Source organism: Ursus arctos, unplaced genomic scaffold (assembly GCF_023065955.2).
Source record: "Ursus arctos isolate Adak ecotype North America unplaced genomic scaffold, UrsArc2.0 scaffold_25, whole genome shotgun sequence".
In the NCBI taxonomy this organism is placed as follows: Eukaryota; Metazoa; Chordata; class Mammalia; order Carnivora; family Ursidae; genus Ursus; species Ursus arctos.
Genome location: NW_026622930.1, coordinates 26,184,419 through 26,203,614, shown reverse-complemented (window position 1 = coordinate 26,203,614; position 19,196 = coordinate 26,184,419). Strand labels below are relative to the sequence as shown.

Below are 19,196 nucleotides of genomic sequence, written 5' to 3'. Positions count from 1 at the left end.
CTAAAGTATGTCTCCTTTATACAGCACAGCATATAGTTGGATCATGTTTTTTAATGCAGTCTGACAACTTCTGCCTTTAAATTGGATTGTTTAATCTACTCACATTTTGATATTGTTATTGATACAGTTAGCTTAATTCCATTTTGGGGTTGTTCAGTTGCATAGAAATACAACTGACTTTTGTATATTGACCTTATATCCTCCAACATTGCTAAACTCATTTATCTTAATTTTTAGTGGATTCCCTAGGATTTTTTATATACAAGATCATGTCATCTGCAGATAGGGAAGGTTTTACTTCTTCCTTTCCGATCTGAATGCCTTTTATTTCTTTTTTTTTTTTTCCTTTTTTTCCCCTAGTTGCCCTGGCTAGAACCTCCAGTACAGTGTTGAATAGATGTGGTGAGAGTAGGCATCCTTGTTTATTCTTGATCTTAGAAAACTTTCAGTATTTCACCATTAAGTGTGATGTTAGCTTTGGGTTTTCAGTAGATGCCCTTTATTAGGTTGAAGAGGTTCCCTTCCATTCCTAATTTGTTGAATGTTTTTATGATGAAATGATGTTGGATTTTGTTGAATGCTTTTCCTGCATCAGTTGAGATTTTTGTGATTTTTGTTTGTTTTTTCATGTGTGTGATTTTATTCTTTTGCATGTGATTTTTGTTTTTTTATTCTATTGATAATGATATATTGATTACAGTATTTGGTTCTTAGATGTTAATTTGCATCCCTGGGATAAATCCCATTTAGTCATGGTGTATAATTCGTTTTACATGTCGCTGGATTCCCTTTGCCAGTATTTTGTTGGGGATTTTTGCATCCATATTCATAAGAGATAATCTGTAGTTTTCTTGTGATGTTTTTGACAGGTTTTGGTGTTTTGATTTTAGGGCATCTGCTTGATTTGAAATGCTGGACTCACAAAATGAGTAGGGAGTTGTTCCTTCCTGTTCTGTTTTTAGGAAGAGCTTATAAAAAGTTCTTTAAATGTTTGTTGGAATTTAGTGATAAGACTATGTGGGACTCTGAGCTTTTCTTTGCAGGTATTTTTTAATTACTAATTTAATCTCTTCACTCGTCATGGGCATATTCAGATTGTTTATTTTTTCTTGAGTCATTTTCAGTTGTCTGTGTCTTTAAAGGGATTCGCCCATTTCACCTAAGGTATCTAATTTGTTGGTATATAACTATTCATAGTATTCCTTTATAACAATTTTTTATTTCTGTAAAGTTGGCAATTGTGTTCCATCCTTCATTTCTGATTCTAGTAATTTGAGTCTTGTCTCTTTTTTCTTAGTCTAGCTAAAGGTTTGTCAATTTTGTTGATCTTTTCAAAGAACCAGCTTTTGGTTCTATTGATTTTTCTTTATTGTCTTTCAGTTGTCTATTTTATTGACTTCTGTTCTAATATTATTTCCTTCTTTCTGCTTTCTTCAGGTTTAGTTTGTTCTTCTTCCAGTGTCTTAAGGTGGAAGGTTAGGTTATTGATCTGAGATCTTTCCTATTAATATAGGCACTTATAGCTGTAAACTTCCTTATAAGCACTGCTTTAGCTGCATCCCATAAGTTTTGGTATTTTTATTTATCTCAAAGTATTTTCTGATGTTTAAATTTCTTCTTTGACCCATTGGTTATTTAGGAGTATGGTGTTTAATTTCCACATACTTGTGAATTTCTCAAGTTTTTCTTACTATTCTAATTTTATTCCACTGTGGTCAGAGACATACTTTGTATTATTTCTGTGCTTTCAAATTTATTAAGGTTTGTTTCATGACCTGTCATGTGGTGTATCCTGGAGAATGATAGGTCACTTAACTATAAGACCTCATTGTAAAAAAAAAAAAAAACTTCCCTAGTGATTTTTTTGGTTTTTCACTGTGTTTCAGATTGTTGTTATAATGAGAGGATTGCCTGGCAGTGGAAAGACACATGTTGCAAAACTTATTCGAGTGAGTATGGGAGAGCCAAAAAATCATTTGCTTTTGTTAGCCACTTTCCTTCTTAGCAAGTAGTGTGATATTGATACACGTATTTCCCATTTGATCCATTCTTCTTGGCCCACGTGGGAGATGCTGTCCCATAAAAATTTTGTTCTGCTTAGACAAATATTTTTGCCTTTGCTTGATTTGAAACCACCAGAAGATTGAGTATTATTTGGCCATCAGAAGGAACTTTAGTGTGAGCATTCATTAATTTATTCTACAGATTCTCTTTAACTCTCTTGACTGTATGATTCATAGGATAAAGAGGTAGAATTTGGAGGACCTGCACCCAGAGTTCTAAGCTTAGATGATTACTTCATCACTGAAGTGGAAAAAGAAGAAAAAGACCCAGATTCTGGAAAGAAAGTGAAAAAGAAGGTATGGCATATTCCTCTCAGGTTGTAATCTGATTCATTAATAATATTGAAAGGAAAACATGTTCAGAGAGCAATGTGGCTTTTTTGAAGACAAAGATTTCTCTTTTTTGAACACAAACTTTAGTACTTAGGTGTGAAGGAAAGACTACAAAGTCATCTCTGTCTAGAGGCTAACCAGGGAAGAGGTTTAGGATGGTTCTTTGTTTTTCTAACTCCATATCTCTTTGCGATATCTTAGGTCATGGAATATGAATACGAAGCTGAGATGGAGGAGACCTACCGCACCAGCATGTTCAAAACTTTCAAAAAGACTCTGGATGATGGCTTTTTCCCCTTTATCATCCTGGATGCCATCAATGACAGAGTTAGACATTTTGACCAGTTTTGGAGTGCAGCAAAAACCAAGGGTTTTGAGGTAAAAGAACTTTACAGTACTTTGTGTTATCATGTAAGTGTTACAGTTGTTTGCTTAATCACTATTCATTCTTTCTTAGGTATATTTGGCTGAAATGAGTGCAGATAACCAGACTTGTGGCAAGAGAAATATTCATGGAAGAAAACTTAAAGAAATAAATAAGGTGATTTTTGGAAATGTAGAAAGTGGTGTATTCTAAACTTCATTTTGTCTGTATGATCACCTTTGTCGGGAAGTTCTTGTTTATCCCCTTTACTTTCAGAAAATCTTTTCTGCCTTCTTTAGCAAATGTTTCTTATCCTTTGTATCTAAGTGAAAGAGGTGTGGCCTAGCTCTTCCAGGAACTGGCCTGTTAGACCTCACAGTATTAGTTAAAATTGTCTCAAATACTCGCTTGGTCTTTCTTTGAGTAGTTTCCCAAGATAACTTGACCTCCTAAATCTTTCAATAGATGGCTGACCACTGGGAAACTGCACCTCGTCATATGATGCGTCTGGACATTCGTTCTCTGCTGCAAGATGCTGCTATTGAAGAGGTGAGTGTCCTTTGCCTTGAAAGCAGTACAAAAGGGACCTTTCTTTCACCTTTTTTACTTGGAAAAATTTTTAACTACAGGAAACTTGCATGAATCATATAAGAGCACCTATACAACTTTCATTGAGATTTTCTGATTGTTAATATTTTGCCACATTTTTCTCTATATAGATATATGTGTCTTCTTTTTTTCATTTAAATTCATTAATTAACATATAGTGTATTATTAGTTTCAGAGGTAGAGGTCAATGATTCATCAGTCTCATATAACACCCAGTGCTCATTACATCAAGTGCTCTCCTTAATGCCCATCACTGAGGTACCCCGTCCCCCCCACCCCCTCCCCTTCAGCAACCCTCAGTTTGTTTCCTGTGATGAAGAGTCTCTTATGGTTTGTCTCTCTCTCTCTGATTTCATCTTGTTTTATTTTTCTCTCCCTTCCCCTATGCTCTTCTGTTTTGTTTCTTAAGTTCCACATATGAATGAATCATATGATAATTGTCTTTCTCTGATAGACTTATTTCGCTTAGCATAATACCTTCTAGTTCCATCCACATAGTTGCAAATGGCAAGATTTCTTTTTTTTATGGCTGAGTAATATTCCATTATATGTGTGTGTATCTTCTTTATCCATTCATCTGTCGATGGACATCTGGGCTCTTTCCATAGTTTGGCTATTGTGGACATTACTGCTATAAACATTAGAGTGCAGGTGCCCGTTCGGATCTACATTTGTGTCTTTGGGGTAAATATCTAGTAGTGCAATGGCTGGATCATAAGGTAGCTCTATTTTCAACTTTTTGAGGAACCTCCATACTGTTTTCCAGAGTGGCTGCTCCAGTTTGGGAAGTTTGCATTCCCACCAGCAGTGTAAGAGGGTTCCCCTTTCTCTGCATCCTCGCCAACCTCTGTTGTTTCCTGAGTTGTTAATTTTAGCCGTTCTGATCGGCGTGAGGTGATACCTCATTGTGGTTTTGATTTGTATTTCCCTGATGCTGAGTGATGTTGAGCATTTTTTCATGTGTCTCTTGGCCATTTGTATGTCTTCTTTGGAGAAATGCCTGTTCACGTCTTCTGCCCATTTCTTGACTGGATTATATGTTTTTTGGGTATTGAGTTTGATAAATTGTTTATAGATTTTAGATATGGCCCTTTATCTGATAAGACATTTGCAAATATCTTCTCCCATTCTGTCGGTTGTCTTTTGGTTTTGTTGACTGTTTCCTTTGCTATGCAAAAGTTTTTAATCTTGATGAAATCCCAATAGTTCATTTTTGGCTTTGTTTCCCTTGCCTTTGGAGATGTGTCTAGCAAGAAGTTGCTGTGGCCAAGGTCAAAGAGTTTGCTGCCTATGTTCTCCTCTAGGATTTTGATGGATGTGACATAGATATATATGTCTTCTTATTACTACTATTGTTATCACTGTAATGGTAGACCCGTTTGAGAGTTAAGTTGTAAACCTCATAACCCTTAACCCTTCACCCCTAATACAGTATTTCAGTATGTATCTCCCAAGAACAAGGGCATTCTCTTACAAAACTAGAAGTCCCAATTATCAAATTCAGAAAATGTAACATTGATAGAGTACTACATTAAGTAGTACAAATTTCCTGAATTAAATTTCCTGAATTATCTCATATATTGTCCATATTCACATTTCACCAAACGTTCTCATAATGTGCTTTACAGCAATTTTTTAAAATCCAGGATACAGTCCTTTAATATAAAAAATTACTTTCTTGGGGCACCTGGGTGGCTCAGTTGGTTAAGTGTCTGCCTTTGGATCAGGTCATGATCTCAGGGTCCTGGGACCAAGCCCAGCATTGGACTACTTGCTCAGTGGGGAGCCTGCTTCTCCCTCTCCCTCTTGATACTCCCCCTGCTTGTGTGCGTTCTCTCTCCCTCTCTCTCTGTGGCAAATAAGTAAATAAATTCTTTAAAAAAAAAAAAAAACAACTTTCATACCCATGTCATTGTCCAGAAAGACAAAGAATTTTTGAAGAGTATAGGCCAGTTGTTCTAAAGAATACCCCTCAATTTGGGTTTGTCTGGTTGTTTTCACATGATTTGTTTTAGGTTAAACATTACCAGGAATGCTACATAAGTGATATGGTGTCCTTACTGCATCATCTCAGAAACCATATGATGTCAATTTATTTCATTCCTGGTGATTTAAATGTTGATCGCTTGGTTCAGGTGCTATCCATCAGATTTTTCTACCTTTATCCTTTGTACTAATCTGTAGGGAGATACTTTGTTAATACCCTATTCCTCAACAAATTTCACTCATTGATAATTTTTGCCTAAATCAGTTATTTATTTGGTGGAAGTAAATGTTTATAATGGAAAAGGAGAGATTTTTCTCTTTTAATCAGTTGTGTACTTCTGTTTGGTTTCAGCTCCTGTGAATGAAAGTTTTCTATACTTAATGTTGTCATTGTGTTTTTATGTGTTTTTACCTCCCAATGCCAGTCCTCTACCTATTTCCTCTGGTTTCTGTCCCAGCCATTCTCCAGATACTTTCTCAGCAAAGATTTCCGTGACAGTAGATAATTCTCACTTCTGTTGCTTAATTTTGCAGCTACATATGACTTCGTCAACCATGTCCACCTACTTGACAACATTTTTCTTTTGGCTGCTGCGAGTCCACCTTCTCTTGGTTCTCCTCTTGCCTCTCTGCCATCCCTTTCCATCTCCTTTGCTGGATTTTCTTGCTACTCAGTCCTAAACTACTGGAGTTCTTTAGGGCTCTATATATCTTAGGATCTTATCATTCTGCACATTCGATATACATAATCTTTCTGGTAGCTTGGATTGTCACATATTTGCCCTTAATATTAAATTGTGAAGAATCAAATTAATTTTATCAGTATCTTAACACTAATTATGTCTTGTGGAGGGATTATGGGTGATTTTTATAATCCTGCCATTATTTTCCATATTCTCTACCAAAAAACATGTTACTTTAGTACATCTCAAATTCACCCTGTCCACTATAAAATTCATGCAAACCTTTTCCTCTTTTGGTATTCTCTAGCTTAGTAATTAGACCCACCAATCCTTGGTTGCTGAAACCTTGACTCCGCTCTCTGTTATCCTTTGCTCTTTATTCTGTATTATACAAACTTTCAACCTTATCCCTCCAGCATGTAGTCAGTCTACAAGTTTTGTCAATTTTACCTTATAAATACTTCTCTAATCCATCTACTCTCTATTTGCATAGCTACCATTCTGGGCCAAGCTACTATCATCTTACTTTTCACTATACCCTTTCTTACGTTTTGAAATTTGAATCATACACATGTTTTATTTGATTGGAAAAGTACTTGCTAAAGGTTTTAAAAAGAAATCCTAGTAATCATAGGCATTCAGAGCAGGTAATCATCAACTTAGCATCGATTATTATACTCTACTTCATACGAAATTATAAAGATGGATATCCCAGGTAAATGAAAGGTAGTACTATCATTCTGTCTTTTTATAAGTTCTATTTCAAAGTTTAGGGTTTAAAAATTACTTAGGATGTAACAGTGATTCTGTGCTGTCTTGCTCTGGGCACCTGTGCTCGTTTCAGATCTCAGTGAGGGACTCAACATTTTCCTAAATGTTAACTCATCTTTTTTTTTTTTTTTAATTGGGGTGGTGTAGGTAGAGATGGAAGATTTTGATGCAAATATCGAAGAACAGAAGGAAGAAAAGAAAGATGCAGAGGAAGAGGAAAGCGAACTGGTAGGAGACAGACCAACCACTTTGAACAAAGTGTCTCTATTAAAATTTTTAAGGGTTTAATCTCAGATCTATGGTCAGATTACTACTGTTGATTTGCACCTTAATGGTAAAAGTTTCATAATCATCTTCAAGGAGACTTTTGGATACTTTTTCTTTTTCCCCTGACCAAAAGAACCTTCTACTGTGTTGCTACACGAAAATTTTAAGAATGCTAAGAAATTTACCCTGTACTCACTCATCTACTCGTGGGTGGCTTTAGGGGAGAATACTTTTTAAGAAATCAATTACATATGAAAGGGCATTCTTACATTCCAGCAGATATGTGGTACAGCCTACCCAACATATGCATAATTGTCTCTTCTTTGCTACAAGATTTCAGAATTGAGTTTCTGTCAACTGAGGCAGAAGAACCTCTAGAATAAGGCGGCAGAGGGTTGCCACTGACTGCTGGATTTGTTCTTCTGCATTTTATCCTATTAAGTGATGGGGAAAATGATTTGAGTGTGTAGGCAATGCATTTTGTTTAGGCTGATTAGAGGCTTCCGTAGTGTGAGTTCAAAGTTCCCGTGTACCTACTGTAAATGCTTTTGATCACACCTCTGTAGAGATGTTTGCCTTACCCTGTCATTGAAAAATATGCGACCTGTAGAATTATGTTACTTTTCAGTGTTTGCTAATGAGGCACAGAGATTAGCAATGCCTTGAAACAGTGTTGCTTTTTTAATTCAAAATATTATTTGGTTTATTTAATACATCAGCCCTTGCTAAAGCTGCTTCTCATATTCTTCTGGAAATGTACAAAGTGAGAACCCTGATCCCTACCCCTAGAGAATACAGACTCTCTAAGGAGTGGTCCCATCAAACCCATGTGTGATATAGAGGACTCTGAAAAGAAACTGTGTGTACATAGAGATGGTGTCAACCTCTACATTCCTAGATTTCATATGCGGATTAAAAAATAAGCTTTAAAGTTAATTGCATTTGAGTCTCAGTATGTTTTTTCTTTAAACAAAATATTTTTCTTAATTAGTTTGTTTTTTGACATATATGATCTAAAACGTAGGCAGGAAGTTCACTTAAAGGCCCACGCTGTTCTGGAATATGGCTAATGACTTCTTTAGCTACTTGCAGCGTGTGTACTAGAAAGTGATCATGTGAGAAGTCTATAATGTTAGCTTTCTGAAGCTCCGTCTTCCTTTTGTGGAGATTTTAGTTCAGGATAATGGTTCATAACATCTAACTTTTTAGGGGTAGGTCAAAGCTCAGAACTTTTAACTGAATGTACTACTTATTTTGAAAAGTGAAACATGCTGTAATACTCTAATATTACATCAAAAAACATGGCAAGGAAGCCTTAGTACTCTACCCTGCTGGACTATCTCTCTTTTTTCCAAGTGGCCTAACATTCAACCAATGAGAAGATGATACAGTTTCAAGGAAGAACAGGGTGGTTCCAGCAGGAGGAAATTAATATACTCATTTTGCTTATCTTTATGTTGTAAAACTTCTCTTAACCCATTCAAAAATGCAGAATCCAGATCTTCTACTATTGGGTTCTATTCCAAGAGTAAAAGATTCTTGGAGAATTTTAACCAAAGGGTTAAGAGCAAGTCTCATGTCATTCAGACCATTTTAATGGAATTCTCAATAAACTTTGCATTTTCTGCTTTGTACTGATCACTGCAACTGGGCGAAATCCAAACTTTTCTTGGTTAAGAGAATCCTTTTGGGGGATCATTGGTATGATATTTTTCCTTCTTTAGTGCTTCAGTGAACCTAGTAGATATGATTCAGAATTTATAAATATGTAATTCTAGTGACGCTTAAGGTTTTCAGGTGATTTCTGAGATATGACTTGTACAGATCTCATCAGTACTTTTAGCGCCATCACTTCCGCATAGCTTTGGCTTGGTTTGTTCTAGAAATGTATTTGGGAAAGATGGTATGATTTATAACCTGAAGTACTACCTAATAAGTTGAAAGTGAATTATTAGTCTGGCTTAAAGACTAGAAATGTACAACACCTATAGGTTTCCTGGAAGAACTACGATGCTCCAGTACTCTCACACAGCAGCTATTGCCGTGAAGCGTTCAGCATCCTTTCCAACCTACCTTTGTATCAGTCTGTTCCATGCACTTGAAGATTCCCAATAGTAGAGATATTAATTCTTAAAAGACACCTTGGATGAATCTGTTCTATATAATAAGCCCTAGTATTAAAGTTCTGTACGTTAGGATCTAATAGAGAACAGAGTCCAAGTGAAGGAAAAGAGGAATCATAACCGTACACCTGCTAGGTGAATAAGCAGAAAGGATCACTACATAGTTAAATAGGTATATTGAGAAATTTGAAAATCTTACGGGACTTTGTTTGAAATAAACCACCCAGGTTTCTTTTGTTTAATTAAATAAAATGTAAATTGCCTGTGGAGATTTCTGGTTTTTCGTATATTAGGAAAATGTCATTTTAAAAGACATTGAAAATAATAATCTAGGTTCCAACCGATGAAAAAGAAATACTCTCACATTGATTCAGTAAAATCCAGCCTTTGTAAGATCTAACCGGTAAATGGGTTGAGTCATTTTTAAATGAAGTTGGAACTTCATAGTTGTGTTCAGTGATACCATGTTTTCTTCTTTCGAGTACTGAAAATTACACCGCAATATAAAGTAGCTGTCTTGAAGAACACTGTCTGTACCTCATGGCCACTATCACTTGAGAATCGCAGTTGTATTTAAAAAATAAGCTAGCTAGTTATTATAAATCCTCTGCTACTCTGATGATATTAATACTAGCACAGTAACAACCGTACGTCCTCACCGTAATTTGCTATCCAGCTGTTGTTCGGTCTACAGTTGTGTGTCCCCAACTGTAGCTGCCTCAAAGCGCCTTCATGATACTATTTTGAAGTGACGACTCTGAAATCTGGGCAGTGAAGTTGGGTGAATTGGGTAATTCAGTTTCTTCAGAGATAATGAGACTGTGTTTTCCCTAAGGATATGTATATAGAGATATATATAACTAGTGAGTGGAAACTGAATCCGTTCCCAGTTTTAATGCTTTTCCAGTTCAACAGTGATATGCATGTATGTGTCTCTTTCTAACCCTTCGAGCTTCTCTCTGTGTGCGATTTAGGGTTACATTCCGAAAAGCAAATGGGAGATGGACACATCTGAGGCCAAGCTAGGTGGGTATCTCCTTTTTCCTGTTTTTATATGTGATACCTGATGGTAATGGTCATAGATCTTTCTGCTGTAAGAAGAACAAATTTCCCCAAATTTCTGCTTTAAACCAAGATTTTTGGCCTACCTTACATCCTCAGTCTATTTCACTAGCTTTCAGTTTAACTAGTTATATCTTGTGACAGAGTGAAAGAAGAATATTTAGAAGAATTGCCCTTACTATCACTTCAGGGTTTTAGAGTAAGCACAAGTATGATGAATTTAGCAATAAAATACTGTCACTTCTAAAATCCATTCTGTTATATTAATCAGAAATGTTAGTGCTGATGAGGTTTCTGCTTTTTTAAAAGTATATTTAACTGCAGTCCAAAGTTGAACCTGATTATGAATACTTTGGGAAATAATAGTAGTAATAATAATAAATATCGAGGTTTAAACATTCATTAAAAAGCAGTTATTTTCCTTGTATAATAAATTAGAGTTTCTGGGTGGGAGGAGGTAGATATGTAATTCAGGTTTTTGAGGAGCCTGCTTTATAAGATTCTTTCCTTCAACTTGTTTTTAGTGGCAGATTACAAGGTAAACTGGTTAAAATTACTGTCTAAATCAAAAGTTGGAGTTGCTTAATGTGAGGTTGTCTGTCAAGCAGAAAATCAATTATATCCAGTGGACTTTCCTCCAATATTTCATGGTAATAATTGCAAAACGTTTTTTCTTTTCTTTTTTTTTTTTATCTCACTTAAAGAGAATCAGTTATCACATTGATTAAGATATATTAATAAATAATCTAAGAAAATGAGATAAGGACTTTCTGGAAGATTGACCTTACTAATGTGTGAAGTATAACTTTCGGTCTCTGCTTTTCTCTTCTTGGTATCATACTGTTACTCCAAAATGAAAGTAACCATCTAAATATCTTAAGTTCATAGAACAAATCTGAGTCATTTAGCTGCTTCACTGTTTGGGATACATTGTATTTCTGACGTAAGAGGAGTGCATTTTACACGAGTTGCATAAGTTTCTGCCTTTTATTTTGCCCAACTGATCATGTTAGCAATTGATGTTCACTAGGTCCTATGTAAAAGGTAGTTCCATAAACTTTGGTATTACTCTGTTATTGGGATAGGTGCTTTGGTATAAAGTCTAGGATTTTTTTCTAGTGTGTGACAGGTGAAAATTATATGTACTTACTGACATATTCTTAAACTAGTCTTCCCTCTTTGGGAAATCTTAGTCAATGATCTCTTCCTCTAAACTTTTAAAACATTTATAAATGTTTAAGTGCAATTAAATACGTAGGAAAATAATAATCACAAATTACTTTTTAAATAATAATGCTTTAGATCTCCTTATTTTGATATTAGATTAAGTCCGTTTGAAGTTCTGTACTGTGTAAGATCATTTCCTTCTTCTGGTTCTCTAAATAGCAATTATCTTTTGCGGCAAAAATCATAAATAAAGAGACAAGAGGATTGTAAAAGTGATCGATATTTTAGCTAAGCATATAATGTTCAGAGGCATCGTGTAATATATGATCTATGATAATGCTTTTTTAAACTCGAGCCAGTCCGTTTTCTATTTTTCTTTCTAATTTCTAAAGAGAAAGGAAAACAGAATTTAGCTGTGATGAATATTCAAGAAAATATGATATTAAACTTGGTATTGATTTCTGGAAAAAATTCTGGCCTGTCTGCCATTTGCTTCTCAGAAAATACATTTTACACAAATTCAGTCCATCTTAAAGAAAGAGTGTTAGGCAATTAATTCCAGAAGTGGATTTGTTAAATAAACCATTTCAGTTAAAGGCACTGAAGGTCTAGTAATGAGTCTAGAATATAAACCCCACCATGTTTGCTGCTGCTCCTGCCGCTGCTGTTTTAGTAAGAGTGACAGTGATGTTTCATATAATGACTGACGTCTTACAGCACTCTGTTATCCTGAGAGCTAATCTACCTGTGGAGGAAGGCAAATTGAGTGTGAGCATTCTTGAAAGTGCTTGCTTCTTTGAGATTGGTCCATGTAGCCAAATGACACAGTTCTTCTCTAAAACATAAGGCTCTTCATCTGCGAATTAACCTGTTTATGGTGCCTTCCTTACCACAACAAATTCAGTAGATTTGATTACCAGGTACAATTAATTTTTCTGAGTACTTTACCAACATTCTTCAATTACTTTTGGTAACATGATTATGCGAGAGGAAACATATTAAGCTTCATCAGTGTCCCACGTTGAGCCACAGAGCTAAATCTGTACCTGGGGAGTTTTGATTCACAAATGAGTCTGCCAATGAGAAAACACTCGTTTACCTTTCAAGCAGCTGGTTAAATCTCATTGCAGATTCTTGATCTGTGTTCATTAAGTACAGTATGCAGTTTAGCTGGTGTTTGAGTGTTAAATCAGAAGTGGTGTAATTTTAGAAAGCTTGAGAACTGGCCTGAAATACATCCGGCGCGAGTGTTGTGGAGTTGTTAAAGACTGCCTGTGGCCCACTTCAGTTGCCCCTGACTGGCTCCTTCTCAGCTGGGACACGGGCACCCTAATACAAGGGTGGGCGGTACATGCCACATCAGATGCTTGGATTTGGCATTGAAGCTACTTAAATTCCGACGATACAATTTTGGTTTCTCAAATTGTGAGAAACCAAAAGAAAGTTTGAGAATGCTATCCTAATTTAGGTTTCTCCATACCAAGTACTTTTGCTTTTCTCATCTGTCATTTGTCTCTGCTCATCAGTTATTGTGTATTAGCCTTCTACGTGTCAGGCAACTTCATCTCTTCCCAGTTGGAATGCGGTTATTGATATAGGCACACAACCCTTGTATGTTTATCATGAACAAATTTTCAGAAACACTATTTATGTTTAGAAAATGCATAGACGTATCTACAAAAATTTTCTGTTGTGCTATGTAATATTAACTGTTCTGAAGATGTGGGAAAATTCTGTGACCTGCCAACTTGGATGTTTAAACCTTCATCTTCATCTTAAAACTTCATCTTTTGAAATTCAAACCTCTGAAAATCATTAGTATGGGTATATGGGATACCAGCCGTCTTCTGTAATTAACACCCCAGATTCCTCTTCCCTCACCTTATGCCATACATCTGTGTGTTTGGGTTTCCAGGATGCCATGTGGAAGAGGTATGAACCTTTCTTCAGCCCCAAGAAGGAAGCTTTAAACATGCTGTGCACAATGAAATTTCACATTAAACATTACAAACAAGGGTGTTCAGACTAGAAGTACATGCTCTTCTGATCTTCCATGTTGGAAATATGGGACTCCTGGTCTGTAACTCCTGTCACATACCCAGTGTCTGAGGAAATGTTCTTGCAGTTTTCACACTTGCCCTTCTGCATTGCTGCCTTGGCCATGCTCTATTCTTGGAATTCAGATATGAATTTTTTCCTTTGAAGTATGTTAATATCGAAGTTGATCTTAAGTGTGGAAATCCTCTGAGGTTTATTTGCTAAGTGTGTTAGAGCTTCCTACTCTTTTAGTAATACTGTATACTGTTGAACTAGAACAGTTTTATTGTTTGTGGGACTTCATAGGTTTTCTAACACCATAATCTCTGTCCCTGTGCAATCAAGGGATCACTTCTTTAAGAATTTGTATAATACGTCCTGTCATACACATGAAGATAGAGCCATTTGATACAGCATGTGATTTACAGAGGAGATTAGGAAACTGTTTCTGTTGAACTCATCCATGTAAAAGTTTTTCCAAAGTGATATGATAAAAATTTATTGAGTTTTGTAAAGTACTGTCATTTGCTTGCAGATATTTCAGTAATATTGCTTTTATGGGGGAGGATTTTAGGAAATAAAAGCTTTGCCAAGTGTGCGAAATCTTACTGGTTTTTTAAGCCTGTATGGTATGGTACAGTTAGTTGTGTGTGAATCTTTTACATTTGAAGCATAAACTCACCCTCTCTCCTGCCACTGCTTCCATTGTACTTTCCTTTTCATATCAAGTTCTCTCCAACTGGTGCCTAACAGATTTTTATCATAATACACTCTGCACCCTTTATGGAGTTGAATGAAGTATGGTTATTGTGTATTTCTGACGTTTTTTAGGTTTTCTTTTATTGACTTGCTTAATAATTGTGTATATAATCACAGATGATTCAAAAGTTTACTGCTTCAATGTAGCTAAATATATATATATAAATCATTTCACATAGAGAATTCAAAATCAGTATTAACAACCAATAAAAATAACTACACATTTTCGTCGCGTGTTCTTGAAGACACCTAAACTCATGTCTCATAATTTCTGAATCTGCAATCTCTCTTCATTTAATTGGTTACAGTTTGGGGCCCTTGGGAAGCCTAGCCCTCTTAGATTGAGGATTCAGAAAGAAATTTAGATCTGGTCACTTTGGCTGACTAGCTCTTAGCCTCAGAATGGCCAGTAGCACTTCATAGTATAATCAAAGAATGTGGTGAGCTGTACAGTCAACTTAGAAACATTAACACATGGCGAATCCTCGCACACTGGTCAAAATCCCAAGGAACTATAAATCTAAAACCTTTTTAAACATTAGCTTGGCTCATTAGGTTGTTGGTACTACCTACTTTTAATATGACACGGTATCACACGTGATTGCAGATCAAATGGGTGGGGTTAATATTGTGTTAAAGAAAAAAAAGAGTGGAAGAAATAGCTTTTAGAACAACCCGTCTTCGCGTTTTCCTTCACAACTTGAGAGCTGAAGTGTGATTTGGTGGGGTGGGAGGCCAGGAGACAAGTGACTTTTCTTGCTCTGCCCGTATTTGTTACTTAAACCAACCTTGTAATGTAATGCCTGCCAGTATGAACACGAAATAAACAATGGAAATGGCACAGAACTAATATCTCAGCCAAGAAGATAGTTTGGATCTGCAAGTGATGCTGCTCTCAGAAATGTGGACCTGCCCTCCGACAGTGTTCCAGACTTCTTTTCCTTTGTTTTTGTGTTGTGTGCAAACTCACACTCTTCCTTAATGCTGCGGCTCTGTGTTTGTCCCTCAGACAAGTTGGATGGCTTGAGAACTGGTACTAAAAGGAAACGTGACTGGGAGGCAATTGCCAGCAGAATGGAGGATTATCTTCAGCTCCCTGATGATTATGACACTCGTGCTTCTGAACCTGGGAAGAAGAGGGTAAGAGACTTTGTCAGGAATTGCCATTAGGTGAAGGGCTCCTTTAGGCCTCTGGGTTTAGAAAGTTACAGGCAGATAAGAACATGAATGCTATTTTTGAGAGCGATTTAGTTTATACTGTATCATATTACAGATCAAAAAAAAGAGTCATACGTTACAAACTATCAGATTAAAATGTACAGGTAACTTTAAAAATGGAGAACAGAATCTCATGGCCAGCACGTTGTCAACCTTAACGGTGTTTGAAGTGGCCACTTGTGCTGTTTTGTCAGGGGGCAGAATAGCCAGGTGCAGAGTGTCGCGTGTTGAAGAGAATCTGTGGAGTTCTTTTTTTTTTTCCTTAAGATTTATTTATTTATGTGAGAGAGAGTGAGCACAGGGCAGGGGAGGGGCAGAGGGAGAGAGAGAATCTCAAGCAGACTCCCCACTGAGCACAGAGCCCGGCGACACAGGACTTGATCCCACGACCCTGAGGTCATAACGTTAGCCAAAATCAGGAGTGGGACACTTAACCAACTGAGACACCCAGGCGCCCCAAGAATCTGCGGGATTTCTTAATGGATTAGATGTAGAGGGTCCAGGAGTGGATGGAACCAAAGGTGAATCTTCAGGGTTCTGGCCATAAGCACTCCATGTGTGTGGTGCCATTTACTGAGTCAGAGAAAATGGGGGGAGTCCAGTGTAAGACTAAAAAGTGAGGTCAGTGAGGGACCATTTAAGTTAGAAATGATAATAAGATGCAGGACTCCAAAATTTAGGAATTCAGATAGAGGTAAGTGTTTCAAAAGTAAAGAGCAGTCAATTGTTAAATGATACAGAGAAGGCAAGTAAACTGGGAGCAGAGAAATGGCTATTAGTTTTGGCAACATGGAGATCATTGATGATTGATCAGTGATCAGTCAGGTTTTCTTAGAGAGTTGAAGGGTACAGGCAAGCTTGGAGCAGACTAAAAAAGTAATAGGAAATGAAATATAGAACAAAAAATGGGGACACCTTTTTGATGAAGTTTTACTGTGAAAAGGAGCAGAGAAATGTAACCAAAACATTGTATAGGCCTTCCACATAGACATCAAATTCAGGAAAAGTGACCTTTGTGTATATCCTTTAAAACAAAATAATGAAATAAAAAAAGATCATATTATATATCACCTGGATAAGGCTTTTCTAGCTAATTTGTCTTGCTCTTTCTATATATGTATATACAGACCTACCATTCTTTTTATTTTATTTATTTATTTTTTTTAAGATCTTTATGTATTTATTCGACAGAGATAGAGACAGCCAGCGAGAGAGGGAACACAAGCAGGGGCAGTGGGAGAGGAAGAAGCAGGCTCATAGCAGAGGAGCCTGATGTGGGGCTCGATCCCGTAACGCTGGGATCACGCCCTGAGCCGAAGGCAGATGCTTAACCGCTATGCCACCCAGGCGCCCCTACCATTCTTTTTAAATAGCTCCCTCATATGCCATTGTTTGGTTGTACAGTTATTTATTCAGTCCCTTATTGGTGGATACTTATGCCGTTTTCACTGTATTGTTAATATAAATACTATGGTGAAAGTCATGGTGCATATGTTCTTGGCATCGTTTTGAAAGTATATCCCCAGGGTAGATAGTTAGCACTAAAGCTGCAATCTTATAGAGTATGATATATCATTTTGACAAACACTGTGAGCTTTTTTTCCAAAAAGGTTGTACCTGTTTATACACCCACATGTAAGTAAATGCCTGTTTTCCACACTTGCACCAAAGGTGCTATTTATCAAACTTTTAAACTTTTGACAATTTGGTAGGTAAAACAAAGTATCTGTTTGCATTTCCTTAATTAAAATGAGGTTGTGTATCATTTCTTTATCTTTACACATCATTTCTTTTTTATGAATTTCTTCAGTACTTTTAATTTTGAAAGAGTATTTCTTGTAAGAGAATAAAAATGCCAGTAACACTTCATTACATTGGATAGCATTAGAAAGAACTCCAGTTTTCAAAGCTCTTTTAAATACTTCAGACAGTCCCTAGGTCCACTCTTGTCCATGTGACTTGAGAGGAGGGCAAAGGGAGATTAGGGGCCTTCTGTGTGTGCCTAGCTCCACTCAGGAGCTACGTGTGATGATTCCTCCTATTCCAGTTTTAAGGTTGGGGCAATAGAAATAGAAATAGCTCCTCCTTGGAAATAGTAATTTGGTGTAGTTCAGTAACAATGAATAATCTCAAAATAGAAATATTTTTCTCTAGTTTATTTTTAGTCAAATAACTATTACTCTGTACAGAGAATGTGATCCCATGTAATTTACTTTGTAAGCTGGGTGGACAAAGAGAATTAAGCTGTGCACATCCTAGTTCTTTCTTTTTTTAAGTTTTATTTTCATTCCAGTTAGTTAACATACAGTGTTATATCAGTTTTAGGTGTACAATGTAGTAATTCAGCACTTCCATACAAGAGCTGGTGCTCTTCATGACAAGTGCACTCCTTAATCCCCATTTGGCTATTTCACCCCCCCCCCATGGTAATCATCAGTTTGTCCTTTATACTTAAGTCTTTCTTTTCTTTTTTTTAAAGATTTTATTTATTAATTTATTTGAGAGAGAGAGAGAGTGCACGCATAAACTGGGGTGGTGGGTGCAGAGGAAGAGGGAGAGAATCTCAAGTAGACTTTCCACTGCGCGTAGAGCCTGATGCAGGGCTCAGTCTCAGGATCCATGAGATCATGACCTGAACCAAAACCAGAAGTCGTGTATCCAACTGACTGAGCCACCCAGGTGCTCCAAGAGTCTGTTTCTTGATTTGTCTCTCTCTCTTTATTTTTTCCCCTTTGATCATTTGTTTTGTTTCTTAAATTCCACATATGAGTTAAAATCATATGATATTTGTCTTTCTCTGATTGACTTATTTCACTTAGCATTATATATGTGTGTATACACACACACACACACACACACACACACACACATACACATACACACACACTCCCCCCACATGTTTATCCACTCATTAATCAATGGACACTTAGGCTGCTTCCATAATTTGGCTATTGTAAATATGCTGCAATAAACATAGGGGTCCATGTAGCCCTTCAAATTAGTGTTTTTGTATTCTTTGGGTAAATACCCAGTAGTGTGATTGCTAGTTGTATTTTTAACTTTTGAGGAACCTCCATACTGTTTTTCACAGTGGCTGCACTGGCTGGCATTCCCACCAATAGTGTGTATGAGTGTTCCTTTTTCTCCACATCCTTGCCAACACCTGTTGTTTCTTATGCTATTGATTTTAGCCATTCTGACAGATATGAGGTGATATCTCATTGAGTTTTGATTTGCATTTCCCTGATGACAAGTGATGATGAGCATCTTTTCACGTGTCTGTTGGCCATCTGTATGTCTTTGGAGAAATGTCTGTTCATATCTTCTGCCCATGTGTTAATTGGGTTGCTTTTTTGGGTGTTGAGTTTTATAAGTGCTTTATATATTTTGGATACTAACCCTTTATTGGATATGTCAGTTGCAGATATCTTCTCCCACTCCATAGGTTGTCTTTTAGTTTTGCTGATTGTTTCCTTTGTTGTGCAGAAGCTTTTGGTTTTAATGTAGTCCCAATAGTTTGTTTTTGCTTTTGTTTCCCTTGCCTCGGAAGATATAGGAAGAGGTTGCTACAGCCCGTGTCATAGAAGTTACTGCCTGTGTTCTCTTCTAGGATTTTTAGGATTTTGGGTCTCACATTTAGATCTTTAATTCATTTTGAATTTATTTTTGTGTATGAAAAGTGGTCCAGTTTCTTTCTTTTACATGTTGCCTTCCAGTTTTCCCAACAGCATTTGTTGAAGAGACTGTCTTTTTC

The 19,196-nt window shown here is 36.6% G+C and overlaps 1 protein-coding gene across 2 annotated transcripts in view; it reads left to right on the top strand.

The window, feature by feature from the left end:
* The window catches only part of YLPM1 (YLP motif containing 1), an 80,923-nt gene that overhangs the window by 45,598 nt on the left and 16,129 nt on the right, over positions 1 to 19,196 (top strand). Inside the window, exons 12-19 of one of the 2 annotated variants that reach the window (XM_026519500.4) lie at positions 1,887 to 1,949; positions 2,241 to 2,360; positions 2,598 to 2,774; positions 2,854 to 2,937; positions 3,226 to 3,309; positions 6,957 to 7,037; positions 10,174 to 10,225; positions 15,234 to 15,364. In XM_026519500.4, the coding sequence (XP_026375285.1) occupies positions 1,887 to 1,949; positions 2,241 to 2,360; positions 2,598 to 2,774; positions 2,854 to 2,937; positions 3,226 to 3,309; positions 6,957 to 7,037; positions 10,174 to 10,225; positions 15,234 to 15,364 (792 nt within the window). Of the gene's footprint in view, positions 1 to 1,886; positions 1,950 to 2,240; positions 2,361 to 2,597; positions 2,775 to 2,853; positions 2,938 to 3,225; positions 3,310 to 6,956; positions 7,038 to 10,173; positions 10,226 to 15,233; positions 15,365 to 19,196 lie in introns of those variants that run through there. The other variant, XM_048219956.2, reaches the window with a different exon arrangement.